General features: G+C 60.2%; 1 protein-coding gene across 2 annotated transcripts in view; it reads right to left on the bottom strand.

Annotated features, from left to right (window-relative positions):
* Positions 1-13,304, bottom strand: part of QSOX2 (quiescin sulfhydryl oxidase 2) — a 28,287-nt gene that overhangs the window by 10,392 nt on the left and 4,591 nt on the right. The window contains exons 2-9 of one of the 2 annotated variants that reach the window (XM_060153774.1): positions 6,632-6,732; positions 5,825-6,273; positions 5,034-5,082; positions 4,326-4,431; positions 4,101-4,191; positions 2,483-2,628; positions 1,050-1,184; positions 713-842 (exon numbers count right to left, since the gene is read on the bottom strand). In XM_060153774.1, coding sequence (XP_060009757.1) covers positions 713-842; positions 1,050-1,184; positions 2,483-2,628; positions 4,101-4,191; positions 4,326-4,431; positions 5,034-5,082; positions 5,825-5,851 — 684 coding nt within the window. In that variant the 5' untranslated portion in view covers positions 5,852-6,273; positions 6,632-6,732. The remainder of the gene's footprint in view (positions 1-712; positions 843-1,049; positions 1,185-2,482; positions 2,629-4,100; positions 4,192-4,325; positions 4,432-5,033; positions 5,083-5,824; positions 6,274-6,631; positions 6,733-13,304) is intronic. The other variant, XM_060153773.1, reaches the window with a different exon arrangement.

Below are 13,304 nucleotides of genomic sequence, written 5' to 3'. Positions count from 1 at the left end.
GTAACAACAGTGTTATGAAGGGTGGCCTCTGGAGACAGCTGCCGTAGCCAGCGCAAGACCAAAGGAGACCAAAGGAGACCAACAGCGGGCGGGGCGTGTCTAGGGCCTGGGCTATCTCAGAGAGATCTCAGAGAGGGGAAGGGCCACGGCCAGGGCTGCTGGGCCAACAGAACAGGGGCTCAGGTCCACTCCCAGGGAAGAGGGATGACCGACTGCTCCAACCTCTGCCCAGCGCAGGGGCTCTGGGCCCAGAAAAACACCACAAGCCTGGACTTTCAGCTCTGCAGCTAAGAGTTCTTGGCAGGAATGCAACCCCGACAGCCGCTCCCCTCTAAACGGGAGCTGCCACAGCAGCCACCACGTGCCCCCCGCCCAGGGCCCCCCCGACACGACACCGCAGGCCGCAGCCGTCTTCCTGCCCGGAGGCCCGCCGCTCCCCACCTCTCCTCCCAGCTCCCCGACGCACAGGCCTCCTGCCCACTCCCCGCTCGTCCTGCTGGCCCTCAGGCCTTCCCCGGGCACCGCGCGCCCCGAGCCGGCAGGGCCCTCTGACCGCGGCGCTGCCCTGCACAGTCCCCGCCCCCCCGCCCAGTGCGCGGGCGTCTCCACGTGGCCAGGAGCTTTGTGCCCCGCAGGCCCCCAGCACACGGCAGGCGTCTGGGTGAGTGGAGGACGGGCGAGGTCGTGTGGTCAAGCCCAGACGCCCATGCACCTTGGCCAGGACGGTGACGAAGTCCTTGAGTGTCTTCAGCTCGGCCCCGGCCAGGGACCTGCGGGCTGCCAGCTCCACCCTCAGGAGGTGGTGCAGCCCCGATTCCAGGTCAGCCGCGTACAGCTTCGACCTGGGAGGAAACGCTACAAGGTCAGTGTGGGCGCCTCTCTCTTCACGTAGATTCCCGCATGCTGGCTCCTACCCCAGAGGGACGCCACCCCGGGGAGACACCGCGGAGAATCCCCGAGCACTGGTGGGCGGCTGGCGGGCTTCTGAACGAGCGGCCCTGCAGTGACCCCCGGACCCCCAGCCACACACTCCCGGCAGCGTCGCTCACCTGTCAAATTCCCTCCACACCACGGCTTCAGAGGTGTCTTCTTTGCTGGGTTTCTCAGGCAATGAAAGCGATTTCTTCCTCACATCCGGCAATGACTTCAAATAAGAGGAGAAAAACGATCGGAGAGGCTTCCCGCTGCGAGAAAGAGGAGGGCAGGGCACGGGCTCGGAGGCAGGCTTCGGCGGGCCGGCCCCCGTCCGCAGGCGCCTTGTGGCCCCAGGGTCAGAGCAGCCCTCCCTCTGTAACTCCAGGGTGACGTGCACCACCCAGCCCAGCCATTCTCTGGGCATCTCCTGCAGGTATCTTGGGCGGGGTGGGATGGTGGCAAAGCCCGGGCCTCGGGGAGCTGGCCCCCCACCTGAGCACATAACATCCCCACCGAACAAAAATGAATCGTAGCACTACGCTGGTTTCGGCACCTGCCAAGGTCAGCTTTACCCTGTGGCTTCGACATCCTCTGCCCACAGGCTGCCAGCTCCGCGTGGGCGTCCGGAGTCGGGCGGGGAGGGGGAAGGAGCGCCCAGCCCCTCCTCACAGCCCGGTGGCTCCTGGGCACTGCAGAGTGGCCCCTCCACTGGCGGAGAGTGGAGGGCTGTGAAGGCCGTTACTGTGCCCTCCCCAGGTAGCTCAGGGGCCCCCCAAAGGGTCCAGAGCTTATTTTCATTCCCCAAAGGAGAACGCAGCAGTTACTGGTAAAAATATCAACGTCACTTTATGTTGAGGGTGTACAGATGACGCTCTGAATGTGAAAATGCTGAGGGTGTAGAGATGACGCTCTGAATATAAACATGCTGAGGGTGTACAGGTGACGCTCTGTGCTGAGGGTGCACAGGTGACGCTCTGAATGTAAAACGAGCTTTTTCTCCGAAACAAGATAGCAGTTTGCTCAAGGCAGGTCTGCTGTAGAGCCGGGCGCCCCCGGTAAGACCTCCTGGCTTACCCTGAATTCCGTTTTTTTTAAAGAATAGAAAATACACCCAAGGAACTACGGCATGCTTGAGGCTCCTGGGGGCAGCACCCTCGGTGCCCCAGCTAAACTTCCCAGAGACTGAGACAGGAGCCCCGAGGGAGGAAAGCGCCCGCCTTCTCGCCGCCATGTCCACACGCGGTGCCTCGCCAAGAGCTCCGGGGCCGCGGGCGAGGCTGGCCTGGGGCCTCCGGCGTGAGGCTGGGGGGCCAGGCAGGCAGCTCACCTCCCGGCCTGTGATGCTCTCCCAGCCTCGCCTCGACTTGCTTCCTCTCCAGCCGAGCTTATCTACGGGTGTGCAGGTACCCAGCACAGAGGCCAGCGGCATTTTCATGATGGTGCTGCTGGTGTCAGCAAGGCGAGCGCCTGCAGCCGGTCTCCCCCACCACCCCACACACCAGTGAGCGCCCAGGGGCTGGGGGTGTCGGTGGCGTCACAAACATCCCTGAAGCCAGACTCTACTTACACGGTAACTAATCCGTGGGACCCGTTTGGGTAAATCAAGTAACACGAGGGGACAGAAGAAACACCGAGCTTCTGCAGAAAGGCTTTATCCCAGCCCAGCGCTCTCTTCACCTCGATGTTCTCGTAGGGAATCAAGTCTAAGATCACCTGGGCAACGAGAAAGTAGGCCGCCTTCGCTGTGGACGGCAGGGTCCTCCGGAAACGGACTGACGAACGCAGCTTCTCACAGCATCGCAGCTCATCCCCTCTAAGCCAGACCACCGACATCCCTGTTCTGTGGCCCCTTCAGGCCCCCGACTGTCGCACGGCAGGAACTACAGCCTCCTCACCGAGCAGACCATCGGAGGGGTCTGTGCTGTGCTCCTCACACATCCTCCAAGGCCCTCAGTCGTCAGACAGGGACGGTCAGCCCCACGTGAGCTGGGGCCGCGCCCCAGCCTCCAGCTTCCCCTCCACCCTCGGGGCCTGCGTTGGGAGGCTGACAGCATCCCCGGTCAGCCGTTCCTCCCTCCGGAGCTGCCCAGTCCAGGGCTGCTGAGGCTGAAGGCGCAGTGGTGGGGGGCAGTGGCAGTGGGACCCCCGGGTGGCATCTCAGGAGCTAGAAGAGAGTGAAAGACTAACAGCAAGCCCCAGGCGTGCCACCCGGACAGTCGGGTGCGGAACCACCTCTCTCTCAGGAGCGACAGAGCCGTGTCCCAACCAGGGGCCTTGCTGAGAGCAGGAACCGGGCACCCGCCTGGCAGCCAAAGCCCCACCGGGACCACCACCCTTCCTTCCCAGAGCCCCGACCTAGGAAGAACAGTCGAGAGGCCAGCAGAGGGAGGAACATGGCACCCGGGGCTAAGTTCCGGAGTGGGGTGTCTTCTCTCATCCCTAGGAGACCTCGGGGTGAAGGATCCCTGTCCTCCAGCCCGGCTCCTGGCACCTGGATTCTACTGAGACTTTGCCAAAGGCAAGGGCTTCAGACCCACACGTGTGAAGTGATGACAAAGCAAAGATTCACGACAGAAACACTGTTTTCCAGAACCTGGGATTTGGCAACAAAGTTGGGAGTTCAGAACACAGCAAAGAAAAAATCCTGATCATGACGCCTAGGAGGGCTCCCCTGGTGGCACGGTGGTTGAGAGTCCGCCTGCCGATGCAGGGGACGCGGGTTCGTGCCCCGGTCCGGGAAGATCCCACATGCCGCGGAGCGGCTGGGCCCGTGAGCCATGGCCGCTGAGCCTGCGCGTCCGGAGCCTGTGCTCCGCAACGGGAGAGGCCGCGGCGGTGAGAGGCCCGCGTACCAGAAAATAAACAAATAAATAAATAAATAACGCCTAGGAAAGAGAGAATGCCCTCAGGGAAGACGCGCGTCCCGAGGGCCAGGTCTGCCGTGAGTCCCTCCTGGCCACCCCCCGGGGGACCAGGCCCCCCACCCAGAGGACCAGGCTGCACTCGGGAGCTGCTTCCTCTCCCCTTGGAGGCAGAGCCTCACCCCAACAGGCTTCTCTGTAACCAGTGCGTCTGCTGAATAACACAAACGCCAATCCCGAGAATACGACAGATCAGGCGGACGTAGTTACTGCCTCACAGGAATCTGATCACAGACCCGACACTGGAAGAGGCGCAGACAGTACCTCACGTCCAACGTAGGAGCTGTTGCTTTCAAATAAGACAGCCACGTAATGGCCGCCGCTGTTGTCAATGAGAGAAAGAACGTCCCTGGGCCTTTGAAGAGGAAAAGAGGCTTTCAGTGTTTTCAAGGCCATCGCAGACCAGTGCCCACGTCACTTAATGCAAGTCGCTACTTTACAAAATTACACTCAGCTTGCAGCGCGCCACCTTTCTACAGCACTACGCACCGAATGGGGTTCAAAGACGGGCACCCGGGAGGCCTGCCTTCGTCCGTGTGGCTCTGCAGGAAGTCGATCATCGTGTGCCGCACCGTCTGCGGCTCTCTGTCCGGCCCTGCAGGGCGGCACCCACCGTCACGGCCGCGTCTGCCTGCCGAGCGCCCGTCCCACCCCAGGGCCCCGACAGTGCGAGCACACGGCCGTGGATTCACATGCCGGGAGGCCTCTCAGCAACCAGCGTGGGAATCGGTGAGCTCCAGGGACACACGGCCACGGGGGGGCACCCCCCCACGCACGCACACGCACGCGGCGTGGAGACAGAGGCATGTGTCCATCTACACCAAGTTCAGAGGCAGGCAGACTGCCCTCACTGTGGGCTCCTGGGGGGAGCTGGGGGGATCACTGACAAAAATTCATCGGGGTGCCCTTGTGATGTGTGCACTTCTCAAACTTTTCTTTTTTCCAGAAAAGTTTACTTAAGAAAATAAATTTCCCACCATATTTGCCAAGGAAGGCAAAGCACTGAAGAAAGAATTCTCGCTGAAACTAGGACCGTTTGAACCCTTACAGGAAAGGAAGGGCCGATGTGCCGATGTAAACGCGCCAAAGCCGGGGTGAGGGGCAGACCCAACCAGGGCGTGTTCTAGTCTCACGTGAACAGATTTATCTAAGAGGGAAGGAATCTAGGACGGTAGAATAGAACACTTAGGTCCTTACCTTTAAAATCTTCTCCAGTTGTAAAGTCCTTTGCAAATGCTTTAAAATACTAAGAAGAAAAACACAGAACAAATAAGAAACAGCCTTGCCTGGCGTCTGTGTAAACGTTTAATCTTTAAGCAACAAAACGACCATCGTCTTTGAGAGCTTTAGTCCCTTTGTTGCAGACACGTGACGCTGACTGATGACGAACCACGTTTCTGTGTGTTTCTGTGGATGCCCGTGTTTCCCTCCAGATTCACGAGCGGCTGCTCAGTACCAAGCGGAACCCCGCTCTTTACATTGTCTGCCCCAACAGGGCTGGAGCTATGGCAGACGGCGCATCCCCTAAAGGCTCCTGGTGCTAGGTGTTCGTGGTATGTCCGCTCAACAACACAAAAATCCTAGGGACGAGGGCAGGCACTATATCAAGTGTCTTTGAGCAGAACAAAAGGACTTTACATCAAAATTAAAAACTTTCTTCGTTAAAAGGCACAGTAAAGACAGTAGAAACAGTGACAGGCTGGGTGCTGACACCCCCGGACATGCATAGCTGAAGGAGGGCGAGTGTCGGGAAGACACAGGACTCCTGTAAATCAGTCATAAAAGCACACACGGGGGAGAGGAAAACGGGCAAATGACACCAACAGACAGGGCCACCCGCGGAGTAGTGATCACTCCCTGTCACCCGTCAGCAGGGAAGGCCCAGCACCGCCCTCCAGGCCGGCGCCAGGCGGCACAGGACACACACGAGTGCCCGGCGGCTCAGGGCCCGTGGCGGTAAACGTGCTGCCGGCGGAGCCCAGCCCCACCCAGCGTGCGGGGGATTCTAGCAACATCCTGTGAGGAAAGAGGCGGCCCGAAGCTCACACACAGCACACAGAGCCCTGTGTGTAAAGCTGAAACAAAAGAAGACAGGGAAATAAAAGAGTAACACGTTTTGACACGGGGCTCAAGGGGAGGGTGACTCTGGTGGGGCTGGGGCACCAGGCCGACCAGTGGGCACGGCCCAGCCAGGAGACGGATGCACGGCTGTCACCAGGTCAACACTTAGAGGAGAAGCATCTGACGCTGCGCCACAGAGAGCGTGGGATGTGAGGGCTGAGAGGCTGGGGGGTCTCCAAGCTTCTCAGAGGTCACCTCCAGAAGCTCAGCATTTTCCCTGAGATGTAAAGTCACCATGATGCGCTCGGGTGCAGGCGAGTGACCGCACACGTGCGCACACAGACCTGGGTCTGCTTCTCAGCTTCCAGTCCGCCCCCTAGTGGGAGGGACAGGGACAGGCACACGGCCGGGCAGGCCGGCCACACGCCGGCTCCCGGACCGATCGCCGCCGCACACCCACACCTGGGGGCTTCAGACCGGCTCTGAGGGCAGCTCCCGGCCATTCCCCCACCCGCAGGCCTCACCCACCTCCCCTCGCTGGGTGTAAGCAGGAGCTGCGGGTACCGTCCCACCACGACACGGGCAACCCAGCAGGGTGGGAGGAGAGGTGCCCCTCTGCAAACAGAACCCCCCACGTTTCAAGACGCCCGCCCCAAATGCTGAAAGCGCAGCAATTACACAGCTGGTGGGTTTCAACTTAAAGCCGCCGCCACGCGCAGGGAGGAGGTTCTCACCCGGAAGGTGGGGTAGAAGTGGATCTCGTAGGCGCGGCACACCTCGTGGTTCTTCTCTTCCGCACAGTCCAGGGCGGCGACTCGGATGGCAGCGGCCCAGTCTGAAAAGCAGGAGTGAGACCGTCAGTGCGGGCCCATCCCCATGGTCCACCCAGGCCCGCAGCCTCGCGGGCCATTCCGCAAGCCCGTCCACGCTCGGGACAGTCCTGAGCTGAGCTGGGAAAGAGGATGGGACCCTCATCAGTGCTGTTGCCTAACCTGCAAATCGCCCCGCGGCCGCCTCGGTCTCCTAATTAAACGACCCCGAGACGGATGAGAGCGCTGGGAACAGAGGGCTGCCATCAGCCCGTGGCCGGCCCTCCGTCAGGGACACCGAGCCAGTGTTTACAGTTTAACTGGACGCACGTGGTCCAGGCCATTTAGCCAGAACGTTCCCGTGTACTCACTCGAACGAGAGGAAAGGCCGGCAGCGTCTGGCTCCCGGTCTTTCAGGCCAGAGACACAGCTAGCTGTGTGCAAACACCAAGGAAGCAGTTCCGAACCCTTTCCCCGAGGCCCTTCCCACACCCTCAGACACTGCTGCCGTTCTCGGGAGTAGAAAAGGAGCGGTTTCAAATATCTTTTTTCCTACCTTTAATATCAACACTTAACCAGCTCACAGTTGAGTCCTGTTTCACTCAAACCCTGAGCCCCTTCCCAGCGGTGCCAAGTGGGCCTCCGCCAGCCAGTCGTTTCAACATAGCCGACCACGCGCCTCCAAAAGGGAAGAGCTGCTTTCCCAGCACAGGCGTCCTCCGGGCGCCACACCAGCTCAGACCAACATGCTTCAGCAGCAACAAACATCTGGTCGGGAGTCCAATCTTCCTAACTGTCCCATTTTTGCTTACTTTGTTTAAATCGCGTCCAAACAAGGCCCGTCTTCTACACCCGCGGTCTCCCACCATCTGGATTTTGTGAGTGCCCCCTGCCCCCGGGGCTTTCTGTAAACACGCGGACCTAGATCTCAGCTTTGGGGGAGAACAGTTCCCAGGTGGTGTGGCATCCTTCCAACAGGAGATGGGTGACCTCTGGCTGCCTTCCTTCTTGCTGACACCTCCCCTCCCCCGCCCGCTGCAGGCCAGACGGCGGGCGGGGGCAGTTTGTACAGACGAAGCTGTGCCCTGGAGACCCCGAGGCGCGGCTCACCCAGCGGTAAGGGCGGAGCTCGTCCCTTCGGTCACCAGCTTCCAAGGAGCGGTCTCCCCAACATCCTCCAGTGAGGTTTTCCCTTTAAAGATTTGCTCCCTTCCTCTGGGACGTTAAGATTCCCAAATGTTTCCTGGCTCCTTGCCTACAGGGGGATGGGCTGCAGGGGAAGCAGGATGAGCTGGCGGCCTCTGCAGACACACAGAGGAGCAGAGAAGCACCCGGGCAGGACCGGCCGGAGGGGACGGGCCAGGGACGGGGCGAGTCCCGCTAGCTGCCGTCTGCACCATGTGACTTCTGAGTGGGAACTGACAACGGTCCATCCCTGAGGCGCTGGTGAGTTCCGACAGACACCGCCCATCTAAACTAGTCATCTGGTTATAAATCACGCCAAACGGGTTTTCTCTGAGTGTTGCTACGACCTGAGACTCCAGAGGTTGTATTAAAAGCATGCCTGGAAGGAGAGAGAAAATGCTGCCCATCACTAAGTATTATACAAACATGACGGCTTCTACGTACTAGCAATTCAATCATTACTTTGTTTTCCACCTCATACACCACTTTTGCTTAAAAATACATGCCTTTGGGACTTCCCTGGCGGTCCAGTGGTTAAGATTTCACCTTCCAATGCAGCTTCGATCCCTGGTCAGGGAGCTAAGATCCCACATGCCTCAGGGCCAAAAAACCAAAACACAGAATAGAAGCAATATTGTAACAAACTCAGTAAAGATTTCAAAAATGGTCCACATTAAAAAAAAACATTAAAAAAACATGCCTTTTTCCTCTGTAATTATACAAAATATTTACCGACGTTAACATAACGCAAAGAATCAAGTAAAAAAAAAAAACAAAAAACAAAACCAAAGTTCTGCTTTCACAGTCAATGACCAAATAGTGTTGCACTTAATGTGGCCTCAGTGAAACCGGTTCATCTCGAGGCCATTTAAATGGATGGAAAACAAAAATCACAGAGCCCTCCCAAATCACAGGTCACATCTTCCTGCAGTCTCCAATTACAAGGACCTGAGGAAGAACAGTTAATACTCTCATCCACTTAGTGCGGCAGAGGCCCAGACGCAGGACAGGATGCACGGCTGGCAGGTTGCTGGGCTCCCAGGGCCACCTCCGCCCCGGCGGCCGGGCTGTGGGTGTACTCGCCACCACGCTCCTGCTACCTCCTCCCCGGCGCACAGACACAGGGCTTCAGGGCTTACTGAGAATCTCCATGGCACACTTTCACTCCATCTTCAAAAAAAGTGCTCTAGGACCCAGACAGAAAGAAAACGGAAAACTGCTTCAAGAGCTGACATTCAAGAGCCAGCCCCAGACAGAAAAAGCCGTTCACGAGGGTGCAGTTTTCACGGTGGGACTTGGGCCCACTTTTTTGTTTTTCAGATTTTTCTTAATAAGTATGTGTTATAGAAATAAATGTAGAAAACTTGGGAACCTCAGGGTACCTGCGGGGGCCGCGTGTTACGCGTCTGTGCACTGCAGGCCGCGCGTCCTGTTCCTCAGCTCACACCTCCCAGGATTCCCGGTGCAGGAGGCCGCAGACAGCACCCAGCACGGCTGCCACGCGCGGCCGCAGGGAGAGGAGGCCGCAGGCCCGGGTGCCGGCCTCCCAACTCTAACACGGCGCTGGCTTCACACACGGCCCCGCTTCAACAGCTCCGCGACCGCAAACGAGAACCGCGGGCTCCACGGGCTGCTTGGCCCGCAGAGCCGAGTCGGGGCCCGGTGCCCACCCCAGCCCGAGACTCTGCCCGGCCAGCGCGGGGACACCGGCCCCACCACGACGCGCCCGGCTCTCAGCCCACAGGACACAGTCCTCGGGCGGACGCTGTCCTCTGAGTGGCCGGCCACGTTCCTCCTCAGTGTCACACACGTCGCCTCCTCACAGGGGCCATCCCTGGCCCTGCCCAGGAGCGGTCGCCAGGGCAAGAGAAGCCCCGCCAGCCTCTCTTCCCAAGCGGAGCAAGTTCACAGGTCACGCGCTGTGGGGCCTGCCTGGCGGGCAGCTGGCTCTTACGCAGGAGGGTCCTGGAGCTCTGCCCGAGGTCCAGTCGGCTCGGTGGCTGCAGAGCCCGCGGCCCGCCGTCCAGGCAGGCAGAGAAGACGCCGCACCCGAGGCGCCCGGCCCACCCTCCACCGAAGCGGAGGGTCCCCCCAGGATCTTCTCCACGCTTGGTCCTGCTGCCTCCAGACAAAGACATGCCCCACTTCCAACTCGGCGCCCCCCGACGCTGCCACCCTAACGCCCGCCCCCCCAAACCCTCAGACGGTCACACGTGGAATGAAGCAGCCGTTTCCTCTGACAACTTCTTTAAAAGGCCCTGCACAACGTGGCCCCTTCTCGAACGTACAGACAATCCTTGTACTCCCAACACATCTCACACCTTCTCTTCACTAGACGTGGGCCACCCCAGACGGCAGGAGCCCGTTCGCGAGCGTGGCACCCCACCCCGACCACAGGATGCAGCCACGTCACGGGCCGGAACGCATGGACGGGGCCAGGCCGACCCGCACGACGCGCCTGTGCCGCGAGGGCCACTGTCACCTCCTCCCTCCTGCTCAGGACTCAGCTCTCAAGGCAGCTCTGCCGCTCGCGACCCCGGGCAAGCCTCACAGCCTAGCCTGGGATGCGACTGTCTCCCTTCCTGCTCTACCGGTGAGGAAGCGGCTCCAGGTCCCCACGGGATGGCCGAGGGGGGCGGGGCGTTCTGCCCTGGAGCTGTGCCGGGCCGGACCTCTGGGCAGTAGCCGGGAAGGCAGAGGAGACCGCCAGGCAGGGAACCTCCCCACCTCCTGTTACATTCATGACACACGGACCTCGAGCTCGCTTTTCCTTGCTTTTGGCCACATGGCATGTGGGATCCTAGTTCCCCGACCAGGGACCAAACCCGCGCCCTCTGCAGTGGAAGCGGAGGCTCTTAACCGCTGGACTGCCGGGGAAGGCCCAAGCGTGCTTTTCTACGAAGTCTCCAGGCAGGGCAGCCCGCCCTCAACTGGCAGGTCACCCTCGTCCAGCTCAGCATCAGCTCGCACCTTCCCAGTGAAAAGGTGGAAAATTCTTCTTGGCCTGACGCAGGGGATGCTCGGGTGGGGAAACAGGCTTTGCTGGGGGTGGGCGCCCACATGCACCAGCACCCTGGGAGCCCTCCTGGGAGGGAGTCAGTGTGCACCCACCACCCCTTCAAGCTGGGACCGGGCCGCCGCCCTGAATGGACCCCGAAGGTCCCCCAGCCTCACTGTGTCCCACCCCAATGCGGCAGGCAGTGCCGGACAGCATAAGGACACCCGGCCGGATGCAGAGCGTCCGGCCCACACCCGCTCTGCCACCAGGTTTCGAGGAGCTGGGAAACGTAGGAGTCTCCTTGTGCCTGTGTCACCCCAGCTGTAATACAGAGACTAGATTACACCTTCCTACTCAGGTTTTTCGGCCTCCGAAGCGCCTTCAAGTGTCCCAGGCACCCAGTAGGCAGACCCAGCCCTTCAAAATAGGGTACAGCTGCCAGTGGCTTCGAAATGAAAAAGAAAAAAAAGTTGAGGTGTTACCTGAAAAAGCAACGGTACCTCAGGAGCAGTCCGGCCGCGCTGAAATGCTTTGTGGGACGTTTAAGAAAAACTTACGCTGGCCTAGTCCTTCCTTGGACACCTCTAACAGATGGAATGCTCGGTAAAGTTACTAGCATGAGGGGTCCCTACACTGAGTCCATCCTAAGTCAGTATCAGGGTATAAGTTTCAAAAAGCTAAGAGCATGACTCATACATTGCAGAGGGAACAGGTGTCACACATGCCCTTGACCTGGTGACTGAAGGACCCGTTCAGGGTGAGAGAGGACCAAGCACATGGCCACCAGCACCAGCCCAGCTGAGACAGAGCTGGCCAGCGCCAGCAGGGTTCCCTTTCCCACTGGACAGAAGGGATTTGCATCTCTGCCCAGTCAGGTCTGTGAGTTCACTGAGGCTGGGTCTGAGCCCTGAACTAACGGTCATCAAGCAAAGGTCAGAACCTGGGGATGAGGCCACATGACACCGAGAGGACACGAGTCCCACCCTTCTGTCCAAGTTTTACATGTGTCTCAACAGCAGGATGTGGAAGAAAACTAGCCCGACTGGGCAGTGCCTGGCCAAGGGCAGGAATGGCAGCTGGGCCCTGGAAACGAACACGACAGTGAGGCCACAGAGCCCCGGGCTGCCAGCTGTTTCACTTGGCAAGTCTGGGCCAAACCCCGACTACCCCAGAGTGCACTCCACCTGGAAGGCCGTCCTTCCTCCCGTTCGCAAAAGGACGCTACCCCCCAAACACCTGAACGCTCTGGAGGACAAGCGCTACTACCCTCCACAACCCACCCCCCAAGCCCCTCAGCCCCTCACGAAGTGAGCTAGCGCGGGGTGGGGCACCTCCCATCCCCATGACACTCCCGCCGGCCAGTGGGCCTCTGGCCCTCAGTGCTCCAGGGAGCAGCCGGGGATCCTCCAGAGGAAGCAGGTCGTGCGGCCCCGGCTGAAAGCTACTCCTCCTCTGCTGGCCAGGAGGAGGGAGAGCGTGGCTCCCCCGGCCCCTTTCGAGCTGGACCCTCTGGGCGCGCCCCAGCCCTGCCGTGCCCCTACGTGGCGGGCCCCTCGCTCAGCGGCCCTGCCCTGCGCCGCTCCCACCGCCCCACTCCCCTTCCCAGGACTTACCCCCCCAACCCACTGCCCGTGCTGCCCGCTTTCTGTTCACTGTCCGCACCTCCCTCCAAGGACGGGGTCCACGGGAGGGGGAACGCACTTGGATTAATGCAGAGCCGGAGTCCGACGCTGCTCCCGCAGGGCGCACGCTGGCGGGCAGAGGACAGCCCCCTGCCCGGCCCGAGGGCTCCCGCGTCCACAGGCGGCCGGGGCTTCACTCCAGACGGCGCACCCCGTCAGGGGGCAGCCTGGGGCGGGGCCTGCCCACACCTCACACGGAGCCGCGGGAAGGCCCGGAAGGAGGCAGATGAGGGAGAATTTCGGTTATAGAGGCGCCAGCAGCCACTGCACGTATCCGAGCAGATGGACGGCATTCACGCCACACAAAAGGGAGACAGTCTATTTTATCAAATAAAATGCAAACCACTTCAGAGGTTGAGCTTCGGGGTCTTTGCCCATTCAGCTGGTACCCTCCCCTCCTCCTGCCTCTCCCACCTGTTGGGACCCCACCACACAAAGGAGAGAAGCGCTCTAACCGAATGCAAATTGCCTGCTTTCAGGACGAGACAGCGTCAGCCACCCCCAACTAGACACGGGGGTGAAGCGCGCCACCTGCGAGGCAGGGAGGCCGCCAGAGCCTCCACAGGGAGCAGCGGTGAGGCCCATGCCCGTTCCGCACTCCCACTCGTGAGCCCGTCTGTTTTCAGTACCACAGGCTTAAAAAATACTCGTGAAACAATTAAGCCTCTATGCACAGTGGACTAAAATTTATTTCAAGTTTCCTTGTCAAGTAACCATATTACTTAACCTAACA

Source organism: Lagenorhynchus albirostris, chromosome 7 (genome assembly GCF_949774975.1).
Source record: "Lagenorhynchus albirostris chromosome 7, mLagAlb1.1, whole genome shotgun sequence".
Lineage (NCBI taxonomy): Eukaryota > Metazoa > Chordata > Mammalia > Artiodactyla > Delphinidae > Lagenorhynchus > Lagenorhynchus albirostris.
The sequence above is the reverse complement of the archived record's forward strand: the minus strand, read 5'-3'. Positions and strand labels throughout refer to the sequence as shown.